General features: G+C 38.9%; 1 protein-coding gene across 1 annotated transcript; it reads left to right on the top strand.

Moving 5' to 3' along the window:
• Positions 1 to 2,519: 2,519 nt before the first annotated feature.
• Positions 2,520 to 6,167, top strand: LOC114296079 (WEB family protein At2g40480). Its single transcript, XM_028240379.2, has 2 exons — positions 2,520 to 3,250; positions 4,365 to 6,167. Exons 1-2 carry the CDS (start codon positions 3,071 to 3,073, stop codon positions 5,760 to 5,762), a joined length of 1,578 nt encoding a protein of 525 aa, XP_028096180.2. The 5' UTR covers positions 2,520 to 3,070; the 3' UTR covers positions 5,763 to 6,167.
• The last annotated feature ends 16,774 nt before the right edge of the window (positions 6,168 to 22,941 follow it).

The raw sequence follows: 22,941 nt of genomic DNA on the forward strand, positions 1-22,941 counted from the left end.
TTGTGGTTGTGGTTGCTCTTTTTTATTTGTGCTTTTGTTTTTTCTTTGGTCAAACCTCAAAAAACCTTATACGTGTGTTGTGTATCAACGTGCCCCTTTTAAAAACGTGTGAGCTTTCCTTCCTCACCCCTTCCATAAAGATGGACCAAAGCAAAATCTTGGGTCCACATCCAACTTTTGTTTTCTTGGCCCACACATGCCAATTTGTTAATTAATACTGTCTTTCTTTACTTGAATAGAAAATACTTTTTATAATTTTTTTTATATTAATGAAAAACAAAAATTAATAAAAAAATAAATTTATTTAAGTGAAAAATATTTTTCACTTTTAAAAGATAATATTTTTTGAACTAAAATTTTATCAATCACATTATATTGCCATTACTAATATCACCTCCACCACCACATCTCCACTGCCATAGTTATCACATCTACAATCACTATCACCATCACCACCACCCCCAACCGTCCCATCCCCACACCACCACTATCATTGTTACCTTCACCCCATCACAATTACCGCTGCCACCAATTTCAATATCATTTGCATACTTTGATAACAAATTTCAATATCACTTTTTTTGTGATTTATAGAAAAATGTAATAATTTATGATGTTGAAGTTAAAATCTTATTGTTAGATTTTTAATAGTATTTTTTTTTTCTCAACAAAATTCTTGTAAATATTGATTGACGACAATAATTCTAACGAAAAAACAAAAATAAAACAAAAAGGGCTCTCTTTTGTTCGGTCTCATCGCCCATCAGCACCAAGTTTTACTCGCACGCCAAAGAACGGTTGTTCACATACACTGCACAACTTTAATTTTCAAGTGCCAACAATACTAGATAATCACATAAAACAATTTTAATAAGAGATTGGGTTTCCTCTTATCGGTGATCGGATTGGAAGGTGTTGTTAGACCTGTGAGGACCTATCACGAGTTTCGTTTCGATAATCCGAACCGTTCAATATGTAAAATTCGTCGAGTACTATATGCCTATAAAACATCTCGGATATCAATAGTTATTTTATCGGATCAGATTTCTATCAATCGTTTATTTTTTTACGCTTATTTTTTTTTATACAAAACTGATTTGATCACGTAGATATCGATATCCGATTAATGTGATTTTTTATAAGTATATAATAATCAATAAGTTCTACATATTAAAAGATTCAAATTATTAAAACGGGATCTATGATGAACCCTCACAGGGCCAAACACCTTTCAATCTGATCATGAACTGACCGATCATTAACGGAAGGGAATCCAAACCTTTTAATAATATCTATTAAACAGTAAAATTGATCATAAAAGGTAGATAGTATGTTACATTACAACATGGTAACATCTATTATAGCAATATGATCATAATCACTCTGATGACTTGAACTTTAAATGTATAAACCTACGAGATAGAATCAGCTGTCCTTCTCATTTATTAAACTTATTTTATCTATATTTTATGGTGGGTGCATTAGATGCCTATCAGTCATGACGTTTGTAGTGTTGGCTCATGATTTATTATAATATTAATTGTGATTTAATTATAATTTACATATATATATTATTATATTAATTATAATTTATTGTAATATTTAATATAATATTATTTTAATTACTATATAAAAAGTTTTTATTTTTATTTTATGTGATGTTTGATTGACTCATTTTTCTTAATGATAACCCTAAATAAGTTTAATATGACATTTCTAATAATGACATATTTTGACAATTGAGTTAAAAGTCAAAAAACTTGAATCATATTTAACTTTTTATTTTTTCTTATGCAATTTTAAAAAAATAAAAAATAAAAAAAATTAACTTTTGACGTACCTAATAAATTAAACAAATGTCAGAGATGGTAATTTTATACGTCGGTAGACTTGCTGCCTTTGATTTGCTTGTCCATACTGCTAAAATTAACAAAAGAGATTGCGAGAACTAGCCGGGGTTCCTTTACGTTGTGTTTGATTAAAAATTTTGAAGAAAAATTTTAAAAGAAAAAAAATATATGTATAAAATTAAGTGTAATGTAAATATATTTTTTCATATTTCATCTATTTTTTTCATTTCTCTTTTCAAATTTCTTCTTAAATCCTCCAACTAAATACAGTATTAATTAATGACAAAGAAAGGAGCATTGGCTACCAATCATCTCTCTTTAGACAGGTGTTGTTTGGCATGAAAGTCATGTTAATTTTTTTTGACTAAATTAATCATAAAAGGATAAAATAAATTAAAAAATTTAATAAAATAAAATATTATATTTAAATTATAATTATTTTATTTTTTCTCTCACAAAATTAAAAATAAATAAATCAATCAATCTAAACAAACATTTCAATCAAAATTAAAAGGATAAATTACAGTTATACCTCCTGAGGTTTGGGTTTAATACATATCACTCCCTGACATTTGAAAAATTATACTAACCTCCCTTGTCATTGTAATTATTTAGACATAATAAAATTATTGAATTCATACACTCTCTCTTTTCATGCTTTACTTTACTTCTTCTGTTTTTTTTTTTTTTTTCCTTTGCTTTACATATTTTTTCAATATAATTTTCTCTGTTTTTTTTTTAAAAGTTGTTGAATTTTATATAAATATGAGGATTTGTGAAATGAAACTATTAATTACAGAAGTAAAAACGTAATTTTCAGAACATCAAGAAATAAAATATAATTGGACTAAACCTCAAGAGATCAATATAATTCATCCAAATTAAAATAATCAAAAAAATAAACTAATTTACCGAGCCACACTAACCCCCAACCCAACACCATCATCATTCTCACCCTCCTCCATGTCCTCTCACCACCATCATCATAATAATCCCATAAGTTAAAGAAAAAAGCTCTTTTCTCACTCACTCACACTCACGCTCACGCTCACACTCACACTCCTAAAACTTAAAAGTTCAGAGAGAGGAGATAGGAGAGAGGGAGGGGGTAAAAGTGCAGTCACAAAACTTCTTCAACAGAATTGAAGTACCAAATCCAAAACCCACATTTTCTCCTAAACTTCTGAGCCTTCTCTCTCTCTCTCTCTCCGCTGAAAACTATGGCCCAAACTCCAGAGCCAGCTCCGGCGACCGAAATTGGCTCCGACACCAAGAAGATCGTCAATCCCAGAGCTGAAATCGATACGTCACCTCCATTCGGGTCGGTTAAAGAGGCCGTGACCCGTTTCGAAGGCAGCGCCTCTTGGATCCCCCATCACCTGCTCCGACTTGCTGCTCAGGTAACTTCAACTCTTTTTCCTTGTTTAATACTACTATTTTTTGCTTTCATTTTTCAGCTCCTTTTTTTTAATATTAATTTCTAACATTTCCTTAGTCCTGCTTTTATTTTGAAGTTCAATGTTAAATTTTTAATAATGTGAGGCATCATAAAAAAATATGAAGCAAGATTAAGAGTGGATACACCGTATCATTAAAGAAAAAAATAATATAATTTTATATTTTGCGAGTCATAATTAAAAAAATATAATAATCATGACTAAACAATAAACGAGACATAAGTAAAATGTCATTTAGAAAAAAAATTAATCATAACTAAATTAATTAAAAAAGAAAATGATATAATTTAGGGATGCATACAGGGGTGTGCATAGTAGAATTTTCCATCATTAAAAGGTTTCATGTAGATTCTCCATTAGATTAGTTGTAGTGTTTTATTGTAAGTTATGTAATAATTTTGGATTAGTTTCTTAAAATATTTCATGTTTTATAATTCGTAACATTGCTCTTAGATTTTATGTGTATAGTTATTGTGTTACACATTATCATGAATATATTGCCCATTTTGATATAGTTTTCCAAATTTTCTAGTATTTCCTAAAATATGTAATTTTAGAAAACTTCGAATAAATCAAGAATGGTTTGTCAAATTAGTTTTCCCTAGTTTTCTTTTGATCTGATTCTTGGTAATAATGACTAAATTGCATTTTTTTTTTACTTATCTATTTTTATCTAGTTTGAATACCCTTGGTAAATTATAAGTAGAATTTTTCCACTAGATCTTTTTGGAAATGATATCCAAAATTGAACTGAAAACTTTTATTAGTTGTACATGGAACTAGAATTAATTTTCTCAAATATTGTGTTTGACAGCGTAGAATGCCTTGGATTCGTAGTATTTGAAGATCATCTTGGTTCAAAATTCCAAGATGGTCTCCGGTTCTAATTCCAAGGCATGGATTCTCAGCCGCCAAACACAAAATAAGATAATTTTATTCACGATTCCACAATGAATACATATTTACTTTTCTTATAAACATCATATAATCTCTACTCTTAAGTAGTGATCGATGATTCTTATAATATTCTTTGCAATAACATTAAATCTATGTGCAGCATGGCATTGAGTACGATTTAGACAAAGTGGAGGAGCAAGCATCGGAGTTGGAGAAAGATCTTATTGTGAAAGAAATGGAAACACTCAATGTCTTAAAAGATCTTGAAGCCACAAAAAGATTCGTCGAAGGGTTAAAAGTGAAGTTGGTGAAAGAAGTGTCCGAGTGCGTGACACCTCCTGAGTTAAGCTCATCGCAAAGTTTGACCCTGTGCCCTGCTCCGTCTCCTGGTTTAATTGTAATGGAGCTAAATCAAGCAAAATTGAACTTGAACAAGAGTACAAACGATCTTGCAGCGATTCAAGCTTCTGTCGAGTCTTTGAATAACAAAATGAAAAAAGAGAAAGTTTCTATTGAGAAGCCCCCCGAGAAGGTACCAAATTGTGTTGGAGTGCTGTCCATGGAAGAGAAGCTTAATAGAGCAAGAGCGAAGCTGCAGTTAGTGAACAATGGGGAAATTAAAGGCAATTCTAAGAATTCAACCAATGTTTTGAGGAATTTCCAACAACTGAATTTCGAGGCTGACCAGTTCAAAAAAATAGCTGAAGCTGCGAAATACGAGGTAATGAAGGCAATGTCGGAGATTGAGCAAACGAAAACAAGTATTAATATGGTTGAGATGAGGTTGATTGCGGCAAGAAAGATGGAGGAGGCGGCTAGAGCAGTTGAAGACGTTGCTTTTGCTGAAATGAATGCTCAATCGTGCAGTGAGGGCATAACTCTTTCATTTGAAGAGTACTCTTGTTTAGCCCAGAAAGCTCAAAAAGCTGACGAGATGTCTAAGAAGAGAGGTAGGGATGTCGTGTGTCGTATTGATGAATCAAATGTATCCGAAGTGGCTATTGTAAAGAAAGCAGAGGAAACAATGAAACAAGTTAAGCAGGGGAAAAAGTTTCAAGAAGAAGCTAAAATAGAGGCTGCAAGTAGAAGAAGCTTTGTCACGGAAGAGGCCTTCTTTGGTGGGAGAATGGAACAACACGGTGAAATAAGAGAACCGGGACACCACTCCATGTTCAAATTCAAAAATTCGTGTCCATCTTATGGTCATTGTGATTCTCACCTGCTCGATGGGAACAAATCAAACCTAATGAAAGAAAAAACCGTGCCTGTTTTAAGGTCAACAATTTCGATTGGTGATATTCTGAGCAGGAAGCTAATTCTGCAAGATGATTTCATGGTGGGAAGTCATGTGGAAGGTCACAATGAAAGACAACACGCATCTTTAAGTCAAATGCTTCGTGAACAAAGCGGGCTTATATTTCAACCTAAAAAGGGTGTGAAAGAGGGGATTGTTCACAAGCAATTCTTCTCGCAGAGAAAGAAGTTTGGATTCATCGACATTTCACTCCCCATGACAAAGCAAAGCAAGAAAAAGTCGCAGGCGCCAAACACGAGGTGACTTAGGTTGATAGAAGAATGATAATTGTTGCTGTTGTGAACCAACATTTTGCTTTTACTCATTGGTGTGTTTGTGTTTGTGTTTGTGTTTGTGTTTGATGCATGTTTTGTTCATGGCTTGAGATTTTGTTTCTAAGGCTGTGTTTGGTTGAGAGATTTGATAAGATATTTAAAAATGAAAATGAAAAATATAGGTGAAATGTGAATAAAATATACTTACATTTCACCTAGTTTCACACATCTTTTCTTTTTTTCCTTTCAAATCTCTCTCCAAATCTTCTAACCAAACACATCGTAAATGTTTTCATTATTATTATTTTGTTGGGAACATAGTTTCTAAATGTTTTCATTGTAAAGGTGTTTTGTGATTTTACTGATTTATATATTGAATTGATTTCTACACCAAGGCTGTCTTAAAATTTCCAATTTCATTGCAACAAAATGATAAGTGAGAAGTGAGAGGAGACTGAAGCAGAATTGCCAACATGTCTGGGTACTTGTTTGGTGCTCTTATCCAATTCCAATTTTCACTTGGGCTCCGTTTGGAAAATAAATTTTTGCAACTTTTTTAGCTTTTGTTGTGGGCTCTTGTATTTTGACAAAGTTTGTTTGGTAAAGTTTTCAGCTTTTTTACTTTTTCTTACGAAACAACGAACTTCTTTCAAGCTGAATTTGGGATGCTTTTTCTTTAGCCAACTTTAAATATTACCAAACGTGGCCTTTTTATGTGCTATGCTTTACTCCAATTTATGGGCTCGTTGAAGAAAGATTTTTTTTTTTAATAATGTTTTTAATTTATTTAATTTAATTAGTAAAAGAGAGAATAGAAGAATGGGAAACAAAATCTAGATATCATATTTGGTAAGAGAGCGTAATTCTTGTGTTTTGAATTTAAGCATCATATTTAGACTTCTCTCGTTAAAAAAAGAATTTTCATAATCAGTTGATGGGAGAATAGAAGAATGGGAAATTATATAGTGTAATGATAAGACTTGAATTCAAACATCATATTTGATTAAACATATTATCTACTAGGCTAATAATCCCTTTGTATTGAATGAGAGAGAACAATAAAAATTGGTCTCCTCACTAGGAAAAGGAAGAGAAAGAAGGATGGAAATGTCCAATGTAGCTGGTTAAATAATAAAAAAAATAAAAAATAAACAAAACAAAACAAAAACAAATTTAAAAAGGAAGAAGCTACTTCTTCAAAAATAAGTAAATTTAGAGCACAAATCTTCTAAATGAAAAAGTGACATCCATTTATCCTTGGCACATAAGTTCTCCTCAATTGGTCAAATTTTTAGGCGTCATATTTGTTTCACCACTTTAAAAGTTTGAGATCTAGAATTCAAATTTGACCTAGAATTAAAATAAAATAAAATAAAATAAAATAAAAATAAAAAAAAACTTACTCATGTCATATCCAACAATCCAGTCTACTTGATGTGCCGTTGATCAGGATTGATGATTACATTTTAAAAAATGTGTTTTCAGATCATTAATTGAAGATCACTAATTGACCACTAATGATGTGACACCATGTAGACTCTACTAATAATGTGATAGTTTGACTTTCTTTTTTTTTTTTGTACACTGCCAGCTCATTAGAGCTGGCATTAGTGTTACCAAATTAGAACACTAAATCAGTGCCGTTACATTTTATCATTAGTAACAAGTATGAATAGTATAACTCATTAAACTAATTGTATAAGGTAAGGTGATTGGTAAACCAATTGTTATTTAAAAAAAAAAAAAAAATTTGGGGTAATTTATTAACAAGTCCTCTTTTAAAGACAAGTGGGCTGTTTAGTTTCACAATTTTTTGTTTATATCTAAAAGTCTTGTAGTGTTTTTTTTCTTCTCTGCCTTCGTTCTTATCTGTCTATTTCTCTTCTTGATTTCCCGCTATTGGTGATCGACGGCCACGTTTTGTTTCTTCTTCTTCTTCTTCTTTTTTTTTCCTGATATATACTCACTGGCGACCAACAACCATTATTAACTGTGGTTCACCAGCAATCACCTACTCCTTACTTCACCCTTACCGTCTGCGAAGGAACTGAGTTTTCAGTGAAGAAGATAAGCTTGAGTAGATCTGTATCAAATCAGGCTAGATCTAAATCAAAATAGTTGTCGGAGTACAATCCCCTCTCTATATTTGTCTCCTTCATTCGATCTCTCAATTTTTCTATCTTTTTTTTGCTACACACTTCTCTTTTCCTGTTTTAATAGAGAACATTTTCAAATTCTGAACAAGTTGTTCTCAAGTTTTAGTTATAGGCGGTGAAAACTGTAAAATTTTTTAGTTTTAATTTTTTTGGTGTTGCAATGAATCATGGTTTAAAACTGTAAAATTTTAATATTCTTTAAAATTATAAAATTTTACAATTTCATAATATGCTTTAGAATTATAAAATTTTACAGTTTCATAACAAGTTTTTCAATTTGATTAATAAGAATAAATGTTTAATAAATTTTTACAGTTTCAAAACTTACTTTTCAGTTTGATAAAAATATTGGAGATTATTTGCTTAAACCCTACAAAAATTGAAAAATAATATATGTTTTTTTCCCCCCATTATTGTTGTTTGTTGTTGTTACATTTTTTTTTTGTCCTTTAGTACATTTTGCTATATTTTTTTCTTCTAATTTCTCTATTTATTCTTTTTTTTTTAACAATATTTTGGATATTTCGGAGAGTCTCCGACGATATTTTTAATGTTTTGAGAACGTTTTGGACATTCCGGCGATTTTCAGTGATGTTGAAAACACTGCAGCAATACTCTGACAAACTTTCGGCGATATAACGGCTACTTCCCAGTGATGCTGAACATTCCGACAAGTTTTTGATGACCGTCTGACGGAAGTCCAACGGTGGTAGGATGTAGCAGTGTCTATAAAAATAAAAAAAATAAATAAATATTTTGGTAACAATTACAAATATGTATATCTAATTGGTGTAAGTATTTTATTTTGAAATTAGATAAATTTTAAACTTTATATATGAAACTTACGGATAAGTTTCCAAAAAATTGTGAGAGTAATGTGATTGGACTGGTAGAAAAACAATGGGCCAGAGTCAACCCCAAGCCCAACTCGCATGGGCCGAAGGATTACCGTATGCACCTCAACTTTTTAAGTTTTATTTGGTACTGTAGTATTTATATATATATATATATATATATATATAAATTCTGAATTATTGAAAATAAAAACTTGTTTGATAACTTCTTTTTCTTTTCTATTTTTTTAATCACGAATTATAAATTCTGAATTATTGAAAATAAAAACTTATTTGATAACTTCTTTTTCTTTTCTATTTTTTTAATCACGAATGATATATATATATTGTACGGGGAGGAAATAATTCTCCTCGTATAATCCTGTTGACCAAGTCCACGCTCCTCTGTACGACGTCGCTTTGTTACTTGAAAACACAAACGTGAGCTAGCCGGCGGGTGTATGCCGGAAACCTCTCCGATGCCTAAGTCAGTAAGCTTGACAAATAGACAAAGTTTTATGTTCTCAAAAAGGTTGTGTTCAATTACCTCCTCCAAGGTGATGCTTGTGAGCTTTTATAAGTTTCCCGTGGCACAATCCTAGTAGGACTTGTATTTCTCCATGTAGAGTCCTCCTAGGATTCATTCTCCTAAGGATAATGCTTATCCTTTTACACCCTCCCCCACTGCTTAAACCAAGTGGGATGGTTTTCTTTATGGCCGAACTTCCATTTGACCGAAGTAAAATTGGCTATACCGAGCCACAGAGGGCCGAACTATCCTTAGCTCGGTCTTCTCCTCTAACTCCTTACTTCGGCTGCCCTGTTCAACCTTGATGTGCTTAGATCAAACCTCCAAGTAATAAGTTCTGACCGACCTAACCATTGTAAGTCACGACCGGACTAATTCCGAAACCGGCCTAACTTCAAGTTGTCAAAACCGAAGCAGCTTTGCCATTCCTCTAGCCGAAGTAACTTCATCATTTGTGAGCCGAAGTAACTTTGTCTCCCCAAGGCCGGAGTAACATTGCTCTCCTGGGCCGGAGTATTTATTACGGCCTTTTTACCTAGTCCTCCGCGTTTTGGGCCTCAACGCCCAACTCGTAGCTCGGCCCAATTTTCCCAAAAATTACCCTCTCAATTGCCCCTTAATTCCATCTGCATAGCATGATTGGGATTACCAATCCACCAACCGAGCTGGCGTCGTTTTAAGCTTTTCCAGCCGAACTAAAAATCGTCGAACTTTTAAGCCGAGCTAATTTTACTCCGGGCCCTATTTTGTCCGGTCAAAAACGTCTCTTCAATCATAGTGTCTGTAACGCTTCCCATTCTTATGACACGTGGCATGTTTTGGCTGGCTAAGGACGGCTGTCACGCCGTCTTTGTGCTTCGTGAATTTGAAACAGTTCCCGCTTTTTTTTTTTTTCCTCATCCCTCTCTCATATTTCACAAAACACCCCTTTCTTTCTGAATCATTCATCTGTATTCACATACCCTACCTTCTCTCTCTGTCTTCATCTATTTTGCTTCCAAAGCTGTGCTTTTCATCGCTACTACTGCTCCATCTTCAGCTTCTTGTTCTTCAATCAGGTAAGTAAGCCTACCCTTCTTGCTCTTTTTTATTTGTTTTACCATCCGTTTCTGTTTTGTATGCTTTTTGCAAACATTTTTCTCCATTTGTCTGCTTTGCTTTTGTACTTTTATGAAGAAACCAGTAGAACCCCATGTATGTATGAACTATTATGTAGAAAACCAGCCTTAGATCCAAAATCACATAGCAACCGGACTAGGATACTGTTTGTCCAATATTGGTAGATCACTTCAGCCAATAACCGAACTAGAACTTGTAGGAATATCAGTAGTTTCTTCTGAACCACTCTAGCCAAGATAAGATCACCGAACAAACGTGCACATACCGAACTAGGTACTTCGGTCTATAACCGAGCTAATCTTTCGGGGCCAAGCCGGCTTTCTTAGTTCTTAAACCGAACTTAGAAAGCCGCCCCTAGGGGCTCAACCGAAGTAACTTTCCTCACACCGCAACCGATTTAGGCCTTGGGACTAAACCAGCTTTCTTAGTTTTTTAGACCGAATTCAGAAAGCTGCCCCTAGACGTTAAACCGGTCTATCGAACAACCTGCTCCAACCGAGCTACCAGACCAGATGAAAGAACCAGTTCTTTGAGGCCGAAGTAGGGCTTTTATACCTTGCTTGTAAATTGTAGCACGGTCCATTGATCAGTGCTTTAACCCCCTCTGTTTTTTACTTTGCAGACTTAGGTTACCCAGGCACTCCTGCGTGCGCTCAACCGAGCTACTGAGCACGATTTTTGCACCGAAATAACTTATCCGTAAATTATACAACAAATGGGTAAGTATAGGTATTTAGTTGAGACCCCTGGTGGGATGGCCGAATTCAGAAAGGACTATGATATACCGGATGACGTTCATTTGACTTTAGCAAAAAAGGACGTCATTCCATGGGACAACGAAGGTTTCGTTCCTTTTACTCTTCAATCCATAATTGAGACCGGACTACGGTTTCCTGTACAACCGTTGATCTGTGAGTTCCTTAGACAAACTAGGTTATGCCCCACCCAACTGTCCACCAATACATACCGTATTATTATGGGAATAGCCGCACTAAACCACCAAACCGGTTTAAACCTTGGCCTTGCCGAAATATTCCATCAATATTCCATCGGCTCGAAAGATGCTGGATGGGTCTATTACCTTAGGATCCGTCGCCGCCGAGAGAAGATTGTTAAGCACACCCCGGACAAAGACCTTAATGACGATGACTTCTTCTGGGTCTCTGGGAATTTTGAGGATTTTCAAGCCCAAGTTCCTGGCCGACCTATAAATTGGAAAATGGGAGAGCCTGGTAATTTAACTTCGGTCTTGTTCCCTGTATGTTATCTCGGTTTTTTAATCTACTGACCGAACTAACACTTCTTCTTTTTTGCAGATTTCGCACACCTCCATTCCCTGTATAGCTATCCCAACCTTGCGGTTTTGCGAGCCGCGCTACGGATTAAAGAAAGAAGTTGGGCCAAGCTTCTAAATTTTGAACCGACGTACCGATATAGCGGGCGCCGAAAAGCAAGAGTAACCGATTTCCTACTTGAGGAAGCACCAGAGCCGGACCCAAACTTGCCGCAAATAAGATTAGTTCCTTTGACTGCCGAAGAGGAAATGGCCAAGAAGAGCAGAGTGAGGGCGCTTCTGACCGAAACAAGTAAGGCCGAAGTACCGTCACCAAGCCAAACGCAGCCTGCCGTCGTGGCCCTCCCCACTCAACAACCGTCTTCATCGCGCCGCACCAAGCGCGCCCGAACCAGTGAGTCCGAACCAAATTTGGTTGATGAAGATGAGACTGTTACTCCACCAATCTTGCCACCGAGCCCCCAACCGGAACCTACCAACCGAACTGCCACCCGTTGGGTACCAAAATTGACTTTTAAAAACCGAGATGTCGAGGATGCTGATTCGGTTGTCGCCGAAAAAGATCACGAGTTGGCCTTTAACCTGGCTAAGGGAGTGTGCCTCCCCAAGGATATGGAGCATCACAGAAAGCAGCTAAACACCGAATTAAAGTCCATTCGGTCTGCAACGAAGTCCATGATCCTGGTATGCCGCTCTGTTCATTTTTCTTACTAATTTTGTGAACTTTTATCTCGGCTCATGGGAAGTCCTCGTCTTTTGCCAGACAATTCAAAAAAACTACCATACTCACAAGAAGGTGCTGGAACTCAGACAAACTGCAAGGGATGCTGTTGCAGAGGCCGAAGTGAAGTCGGCCGAAGTAGAGGAAATCAAGAAGCAAATGGCCGAGCTTCAAGCTGAGAACAGTAGGCTGACCGGACTGGTTAGTTCGGCTGAGGCAGAAAGGCAGAAGACTGCCATAGTTCTTAAGGACAAATACCTGCGCGAGCTGGTGAAGCTCGAAAGAAAGAAGGATGCCGAAATAAAGGAGAAGGTAAAGGAGGCTGACAAACAAGGCTTCAAGAGGGCAGAGGATGCTTATGCCCAACAATGCAATGCTGCCAAGGAGCTGTTCTTTAAGTGCGGCTGGAGGGGAGCCGTTAAGCAGCTCGGTCATGATCCTCAGACCGAGGTTTTCAACCCTCCAGCCTACTTTATACCGAACTCCCTGATGGAGTATGCCAAGGCCATGCAACAGCAGTTCCTTGAGGGCTCAGATGATGAAGACACTGATAAAGACTCTGCCCCTGAAGATACTTCGGTTGTGAATGCAGATGAGGTAGTTCGGTCGGAGCCTGTGGTGGAAGGTCCAACTATTGATCAACCAAGTGAAACCGTGGCTCCGGCCGAAACCATTCTTCCTGCTGAAAACGTTCTTGCTCCTGAATCCGGTCTTCAGGTTGATGCCGATGCTGCCTTCGATGCCGAGATCGAAGATCTTTTTTCCTGACTTTGTACTTTTTTTTTTCTTTGTAATCGAACTAAGCCCCCTTGTAATGACTTCTCTTTGAATGAAAATTTTACGCAACTCTTATTCCGGTTGTTGTGTGTATGCTTGCATTTGTAATGTCTTCTATTACTCCAACTTCTATTTCGGTTTTGGCTTTTTAATCTATGCTTACCAGCCAACCACTCCTTAGCCGATATGCTTACTTCGGCTGAGGAGTACAAAGTGTTTGGTTTATTCCAGCCAACCACTTACTTCGGCTGAAGGGTAACAAGAGTTGGTTTATTCCAGCCAACCACTCTTCAGCCACACTCTTACTTCGGCTGAAGAGTAACTAGTGTTGGTTTATTCCAGCCAACCACTCTTCAGCCATACACTTACTTCGGCTGAAGGGTAACAAGAGTTGGTTTATTCCAGCCGACCACTCTTCAGCCATACACTTACTTCGGCTGAAGGGTAACAAGAGTTGGTTTATTCCAGCCAATCACTCTTCAGCCACACTCTTACTTCGGCTGAAGAGTAACTAGTGTTGGTTTATTCCCGCCAACCACTCTTCAGCCATACACTGACTTCGGCTGAAGAGTAACAGGTGTTGGTTTACTCCAGCCGACCACTCTTCAGCCATACACTTACTTCGGCTGAAGGGTAACAAGAGTTGGTTTATTCCAGCCAACCACTCTTCAGCCACACTCTTACTTCGGCTGAAGAGTAACTAGTGTTGGTTTTTTCCAGCCAACCACTCTTCAGCCATACACTTACTTCGGCTGAAGAGTAACAGGTGTTGGTTTATTCCAGCCAACTACTCTTCAGCCATACACTTACTTCGGCTGAAGAGTAACAGGTGTTGGTTTATTCCAGCCAACTACTCTTCAGCCATACACTTACTTCGGCTGAAGAGTAACAGGTGTTGGTTTATTCCAGCCAACTACTCTTCAGCCATACACTTACTTCGGCTGAAGAGTAACAGGTGTTGGTTTATTCCAGCCAACTATTGAAGTTAGTTTTTCCAGCTAACTTATAGTATTTGGGTATTCCGACCAAATGTCCTGCAGCCTGGATCCTTATCCTGGGCTTAGGAAGGGTGTTGGTTTAATCCAGCCAACCTCTAAGTTAGTTGTTCCAGCTAATTTAGAATAGAATGCTTGCAATATACTTAGTCTTTTAAGCTAACTTTTACAAAGAATAATTCGTGCTAAAAAGAATTTCTCATTTTATTGAAGGAAGAGAAAAGTACATATGTTTTGAAAAGAAAAGCTAAAAGTAAAATAACTTGAGATTGGCCGTATTCCATGGTCTAGGGATTGCCTTGCCATCCTTGTCTTCTAGGTGGTATGCCCCTTTGCCCGCTAAACCAACCACCTTATAAGGACCTTCCCAATTTGGGCCTAACTTGCCGTCTCCTAGGATCAAGGTGTTTCCCATTACTTTGCGTAGTACCCAATCCCCAATCTTGAATTGTCTTGGATGCACCTTTTTGCTGTATTTTCTGATTAACTCTCGTTGGTATGAGGCGATGTGGACTAACGCTCTTTCTCTTCTTTCTTCTGCAAGGTTGAGTTCTAAGGCTATGGCTTCTCCATTTAAGTCTGGATCAAAATTTTCGCTTCGAATTGTGGGGAGGCCAACTTCTAGTGGGATCACTGCTTCCATTCCATAGGCTAAGGAGAATGGTGTTTCTCCAGTTGATCGTCGAGGCGTGGTGCGGTAAGCCCATAAGACGTGAGGAAGTTCATCTGCCCACTTGCCTTTTGCTTTCTCTAGCCTTTCTTTAGTCCATCCAAGACGACTTTATTTGATGCTTCAGCCTGCCCATTTGCTTGAGGATATGCCGGTGTGGAATTGTAGAACTCTATCTTGTATTCTTCACAAAAGCTTCTAAAGATTCTGCCGTCGAACTGAGTTCCATTGTCAGAGATCAGTGCTTTTGGTATGCCAAACCGAGTGATAATATTCTGCCAAACAAACTTCTTCACATCTTTTTCTTTGATTGACGCCAATGCTTCGGCTTTTACCCACTTTGTGAAGTAGTCTGTTGCTGCGAGAAAGAATTTTCTGCCCCCGGGTGCTGTTGGAAGTGGTCCTACTATGTCTAAGCCCCACATTGCGAAAGGCCATGGGCTAGTTAAGGGTAGGAGTTCTCTTGCTGGTTGATGTATTTGGTGCGCGAATTTCTGGCATTTTTCACACTTCTTCACATATTTCTCTGAGTCTGCTTGCATATATGGCCACCAATATCCTTGCGAAATAGCCCTGTAAGCGAGCGACCTTCCTCCTTGATGACTTCCACATACCCCTTCGTGTATTTCGAACAGGAATGCTTCTACTTTGCTGGGATGAACGCACTTGAGGTAAGGCCCAGAGAATGACTTCTTGTATAATGCCAAAGATGGAGATATCCAAAATCGCTGCGACTTTGCCCTTATTTTGTTGGCTTCTTTTTTCTCTTCTAGTAGGATGCCGTCTTTTAGGAACAGGATGATGGGATCCATCCAAGAAGGGCCTAATTCTGTGCAACATACTTCTTCTGCCTCGGGGTCTTCTATGCTTGGTCTTGGTAAGAAGTCGATGAGTAATGGATGAGGGGTTGATGTATCTGCCATTGAGGCCAGGCCTGCTAGCTCATCCGCTCGGCTGTTTTCCTCCCTGCCAATTTGTTCTATCCTTACCACATCAAACTTCTTGATCTCTGTTCTGACTAACTCTTGGTATTTGGCCATTCTGTCGTCCTTTGCTTCGTATTCGCCAGAAATTTGGTTTACCACCAGCAGAGAGTCACTGTATACCATTATTTCGGTTGCTTTCATGAAGTGTGCTGACTTGAGTCCTGCGAGAAGCGCCTCATACTCCGCTTCATTATTGGATGCTGGGAAGCCAAGGTTGATTGCTTGCTCTATAACCAGGCCGTCTGGAGAGATGAGGACTATGCCAAGCCCCGCACCATGTCGGTTGGATGCTCCATCCACAAAGAGCTTCCACATCTCTCCAACGAATAGTTTCCAGCAAGAGGAAGGATCAGACGATGTCGTGAGGTCAAGAATGGTGTTTTCTTCGAGGTCCATGTTGGCTGTCTGTCCTTCGTCCTCTGTTTGAACTGTTGGTGAGCCTTTGTTTGTCTCTTCCTTGTTGTCCTTAGTGTGATTTGCCTTGGTGCTTGATTGACTACCTTCCACTAGGGGTTGCGCTATTCCGGCGTCAACTTCCGTCCCTAGTTCGGTTGTGTCAGTCAGGTCGACTGGGCAGATATGATGACTTCCAGGAGTAAATTCTGCGACGAAGTCTGCCAAAGATTGGGCTTTTATTGCGGTCTTGGGTTGGAACTTGATGTCGAATTGTCCCAACTCCACTGCCCACTTCAAAATTCGCCCACTAAAGTTCGCCCTTTCAAACAGAGCTTTTAATGGAAAGGCTGTGAGGACGACTATGGTGTGGGCGTGAAAGTAGTGTGCCAATTTTCTAGATGCCATCATTAATGCTAATGCTAGTTTCTCCAAGGGCAAGTACCTTGTTTCGGCTCCCAACAATGTCTTGCTGACATAAAAGATGGGCAGGTGTTGTATTCCTTCTGCACGAACCAACACTGCGCTAACTGCGTGCTGAGAAACTGCTAGGTACAAAAAGAGTTCTTCACCAGGTACTGGAGTAACAAGTAGTGGTGGGGAGGACATGTACTCCTTCAAGCTTTCCAGAGCTCGGTCGCATTCTTCATCCCACTCAAACTTGGCTTTTAAAGCTTGGAAGAACGGTCGTAATCTGTCTGACGATCTGCTTATGAACCGGTTGAGTGCAGCCGCCATACTAGTGAGATGCTGCACTTCTTTGACTGAGTTTGGTCTCTCCAACTCCTGGATTGCTTTGATCTGAGAGGAGTCTGCTTCTATACCTCGGTTGGTCACCAGGAAGCCCAAGAATTTGTCAGATCCAACTCCGAATGCGCATTTGGACGCGTTGAGGCGCAGCTTGTGTTTCTTTAGGATCTGGAACATCTCGCCTAGATCTTTAAGATGGTCATTCTCATCCTTGCTTTTGACCACCATGTCGTCGATGTAAGCCTCCATTGTTCTGCCTAACAATGGTTCAAACATCTTGGTGACCATCCTTTGGAATGTCGCCCCTGCGTTCTTTAGGCCAAAGGGCATGACCTTGTAGCAATATAACCCTCTTGGTGTTGTGAATGATGTGACCTCCTGGTCTGGTTCATGCATGGCGATCTGGTGGTAGCCTCTGTATGCATCCAGGAAGCTAAGACGGTTATGCCCTGCCGTTAGGTCCACCAGTTGATCTATCCTTGGTAGAGGAAAGCTATCTTTTGGGCACGCCTTGTTGACTGTTTTGTAGTCGACGCAGACACGTCATTTACCATTCTTTTTTGGCACTACGACTGTGTTGGAGATCCACCTTGGGTAGTGCACTTCCCTTATTGCTCCTGCCTCCAGCAGGTTGCCTACCTCTTCTGCCACTATTTCGGCGTGGTGGAGTGCCGATCTGCGTGTGCGTTGAATGACTGGTCTGGCGGATGGGTGGACATTGAGTTGGTGACTGATGAAGTTTGGATCAATGCCTGGCATGTCGTAAGGCGTCCAGGCAAACACTTCGATATTAGAGGTCAAGAATTCCAAGACCTCTAATCTCTCAGCGCTGGACAACGATGAGCCAAACAAGAAGAACTTATCCGGGTTCTTCTCATCTATTTTTACCTCCACCAAGTCTTCCACCGCTTTCTGATCAGCCTCTTTGCCGACGTCCGCGAATAGTTCATTACTTTCTGGCTCTTCCACCGAATGAACGTATCCTTTGGCAGCTCGGCTTCCATTCGCTGTGGCGAAGCACTGTTTTGACATGATCTGATCACCATAGACTTCTTCAATTATACCGGCGTCATTGGGGAACCGCATTACCTGATGGTATGATGACGCTACCGAACGCATGGCATGCAACCATGTTCTGCCCAGGATGATGTTGTAGGTGGAGGGGACCTTCAATACCCAGAACTCCACTTGTTTTGTTACACTTCCTGCTCTGACTGGAAGGATTATTTTGCCGACAGGCCACTCTGGCATGGAGTTGAATCCAATCAGGGGAGAAACTGCAGGTGCCAAGTCTTTGTCTTGCAGTTTCAGTTGCTTGAATGTGTCGTAATACATGATCTCACATGAACTACCCTGGTCAATCAGAATCCGCTTGACGTCAAAATCCTTGACTCGGAGAGTGACAACCAGGGCATCATTATGGGGGCAGTAAATTCGTTCCAAGTCCTTATCCGAAAAGGACATGACGTTTGTTGCCTCTGTCCTCCCCTTCTTGATGGCAGGTTGGGCACTTAATACTTCCCTAAAGTGCTCAGTCTTCTTGATTGAACCTCTGAGCTCGCATACGCGCTCAGGTTCAAAAACCCCATGAATTACATTGATAATGCCTTGAGGTGGTGCATCGTTTGGCATTCTGTTGGGATGGTCATTATGATCTTGGGGGGCCGGTTGTGCTCCTCCTTCAATGTATTCGTCCAAGTGGCCTGCTGCCACCAATTCTTCCAAGTGCTGTCTCAGTGGCGTGCAATTCTCAGTTCGGTGCCCCTTTTCTTTGTGGAAGGTGCACCGTGATCTGTCATCGTAATTTTTCTGACCTTCCCCTAGCTTGGCTGGCCACTTAACAAAAGGCTTGTCTTTTATTTCGCTCAGAATCCGATATATTGGTTTTTTGAATACCGTTGTTATGGCAGTGCGGATTCTCAACCATCTTTTGTCTGGGTCTTCTCCGTTATCTCGTCTGCCACGCCCGTTTTTGTTCTGCCTATCTACTGTATTGACCTTTGCTGAGGCCTTCTTTTCTGGTACCACGGTTGCACTAGATTTTGCTTTTGCACGTGCGCCATCCTCTTCTACCCTGATGTGCTGATGCACTCTCTCCATCAGGGCCTCCATGGTGAGGGGTGGCGTCATGGTAATTGAATCCCTTAGTCGGTTCCCTACTGGTAGGCCTCTTTTATATTGCGCAATGGCTAGATTGGTGGGGCAGTCTCCAATCTGGTTGAATGTCTCCCAGTAGCAACCGTTGTAAGATCTGAGGGTCTCTTTTTCACCCATGTCGATGGAGAGTAACTGGTCTATCTCCACCGGTGTTTTAGTATTTGTCCGAAACCTTGTTACGAACACTTCCGCCAGTTAAGCCCAGGAGGCTATGCTGCCTTCTGGGAGTTTCTCGAACCAAGTCAAGCCTAGGTCGCCAAGACTTGACGGGAAGAGTATGCACATTAAGGCCTCGTTTCGCCTGTACACAGCCATGACTTGGCGAAAGTGGCTCAAGTGTGAATACGGGTCCGTCTTCCCTTCATATGTATTGAATTTCGGCTGAAGGAAGCCTGATGGTAGGGGTGCGTTTTCGATCGCTGGGACAAACGGCGAAGTCTGTAGTCTTGCCAATGCCTTGTCCGTTGGTTCGTAGGCCGGTCGCGGTATTGGCATTCCAACATCGACGCTTCCATGCGTCCGAGGAGCCAACCGTTGTAAGGCCGAAACTCGGTGTGGATCTCTTGCCCTGGCATCCTCCTTGCATCGTGCTTTTTCTTCTAGCACGGTTCGTAAGTCGGATGACCTGGGCAGCTCTGTTTGTCTGGATCTGGTTTGGTGTGAATGTGAAGGCCAATACGTGCTTCCTTCAGTGTATGATCCTTCGGATCTCGTCCTCTCAGACCTGGAGTGACGAGTCCTTGAAGATAAGGAGTGAGTGTCGCCTGTCCTGAGGCTTCTGCTCTCTCCTTGGGAGGGTGTAGTATTCCTACTACGATTCTCTGAGTGGCGAGGGGGCGTCTTGTGCTTGCGCCCCTCTCCTGTCGCCACATCTTTAGTCTTCATCTGGCGTTTCAAAGCCTCCATGTCCGCCGCCATCTTTCGAATTAGTTCATCTTGTTCCTTTAGGCGATCTTCCAGGGCTTGAGGATCAATCCTCCTCCTTTGCCTGTCGGGACTTTGAGAGTGACGAGGGCTGCCATTCCGCCTTCCCCTGCCACTCCTCCTGGAATTATGTTGTTGGGGCTCCAAGTCCGCCATGGGAGGGACAGCAGGTAATCCTTCACGCCTTGCGCCCCCTTCTGGAGTTAGTCCGTCGACGGCGGACTGTGGCAAGTCTTCAATGTGTGCCATTGAATGAGAAAATGAGAAGCTTAGTCAAGAGGTTTTTGTTCTTGTCTGTTCTTCCCACAGACGGCGCCAATTGTACGGGGAGGAAATAATTCTCCTCGTATAATCCTGTTGACCAAGTCCACGCTCCTCCGTACGACGTCGCTTTGTTACCTGAAAACACAAACGTGAGCTAGCCGGCGGGTGTATGCCGGAAACCTCTCCGATGCCTAAGTCAGTAAGCTTGACAAATAGACAAAGTTTTATGTTCTCAAAAAGGTTGTGTTCAATTACCTCCTCCAAGGTGATGCTTGTGAGCTTTTATAAGTTTCCCGTGGCACAATCCTAGTAGGACTTGTATTTCTCCATGCAGAGTTCTCCTAGGATTCATTCTCCTAAGGATAATGCTTATCCTTTTACACCCTCCCCCACTGCTTAAACCAAGTGGGATGGTTTTCTTTATGGCCGAACTTCCATTTGACCGAAGTAAAATTGGCTATACCGAGCCACAGAGGGTCGAACTATCCTTAGCTCGGTCTTTTCCTCTAACTCCTTACTTCGGCTGCCCTGTTCAACCTTGATGTGCTTAGATCAAACCTCCAAGTAATAAGTTCTGACCGACCTAGCCATTGTAAGTCACGACCGGACTAATTCCGAAACTGGCCTAACTTCAAGTTGTCAAAACCGAAGCAGCTTTGCCATTCCTCTAGCCGAAGTAACTTCATCATTTGTGAGCCGAAGTAACTTTGTCTCCCCAAGGCCGGAGTAACATTGCTCTCCTAGGCCGGAGTATTTATTACGGCCTTTTTACCTAGTCCTCCGCGTTTTGGGCCTCAACGCCCAACTCGTAGCTCGGCCCAATTTTCCCAAAAATTACCCTCTCATATATATACAAAACTTCTAAAACGAACAAATCAATTCATATGCAGCTTAAGAATCTGAAAACGGGTCTAGTTCATGCAAAAGGGCCCAACTATAACATAGGAATATGGGAATTGATGGGATGACGGAAAATTTATAAAATAAAATAAAAGTTTTAATTTTAAACCCACCACACACCTCAAAAGATGCGTATGTGCTCATATAAGAGTCTTGCTAACGATTGCCTCAATGAGAGTTGATTAAGATATAATAATATTTAAGAAGTTAAAATTTAATGAGGGCTTGTTTGGTAACAATTTTGTTTTTAATTTATATTTACAAAAGTTTTAAAAATTGTCATAAAAACTTGTTTGATAATTTTTTTGATTTATAAATAATTGTCTCAGTTTATAAATTTGAGGGAAAAAACGTAAACTCAAAAAATAAGTTTACATTGGTTTTTAAACAGAAACTTAAAAATATTACTAACAATTTTTTTTCAATTTTTTTAATAAGTTTTTTTTCAATTAATTTTTTTCCGATTAAGTTTTTTTTCAATTAATTTTTTTATTCAATTATAACGTGTATGATCCCATTGTCATAAATAATAAAAAATAAATATATTTAGACATGAACAAATATATTTTTTAGTTTATGTTTTCAAAATTTTGTTCAAACCAAACGCGTTTGTAATTTATGTTTTTCTAGAAATAAACAAAAATTAACTTATAAAATTTTTGTAAACATAAACCAAAAATCTAAACGTTACCAAACGCTATCCAAACATTTCATATATTTATAAGTACTTTTGTCTATTTTTTATATACCCTTATACACTTTATATGCATACAATACTGATAAGTACTTTTGTCTATTTTTTATATACCCTCGTACACTTTATATGCATACAATACTGATGTTATCCATCGGCCATGAAGCTGTGGTTAACATTTTTTATTTTATTTTTTATATACGATTAGTAAGATGAAAATTCACATAAAACTTTAAACCTGAACTATAGGAGTCATTTGTCAACATAATTTTTTCCTTAAAAAAGCTTCCAAAAAAAAGTCAAAAAATCATTAAGAAACTAAATCAGATACACGAGTTATTCACCTTTTTTCACACAATTAAAAAATGTCATTCTTAACTACATTAACTTTTTTCACATCATAAAAAAAATTAAAAATTCTTTAAGTCAATCCCCAAACAGTTACTAAGGGCAAAAGGCCTGGACCAGTACTCATGCTTGCCTTTTTATTAATTGAAAAATTTTAGTCTAAATTATGAGTAGCCCAACATCAGCACAAGAGAGGCCCATGTTAAATCCTGTTGTCGAGGTTGTTAAAAAAACAAAACTACTCTTGTCGAGAGGCCATTGTGGGCCGCTCTCAAAGCCTCAACGGAAAGGGCCATTCTATTTGAATTCAAAAATTATTTTAATATACTCAATTTAAGTTTTAAAATTTAATTTCTATTATATTCTAATATGAATTTATTAATAAAAAAAATACATATTAAACATTAAAATATATATTTTTTTTCTAATGATACACTTTAATCAATTATACGTATTCTTTCTAATCAAATCTCTTCTTCTTCTCCAAGTTTAAATTATTTTCTCTTTTTTTTTCCTCCTCATTCCAAAACTCCAATCCACCCCACAAAAACTCACCATTATCATCAACATTATCCTTTTTTATTATATTGTTACTTGCAAATAGAAAAAAAGTTTGAACAAAATTAAATAGTGGATGAAAGTAATAATCAAAACATTT

This window comes from Camellia sinensis, chromosome 1 (assembly GCF_055761805.1).
Source record: "Camellia sinensis isolate YWXY chromosome 1, ASM5576180v1, whole genome shotgun sequence".
NCBI lineage: Eukaryota > Viridiplantae > Streptophyta > Magnoliopsida > Ericales > Theaceae > Camellia > Camellia sinensis.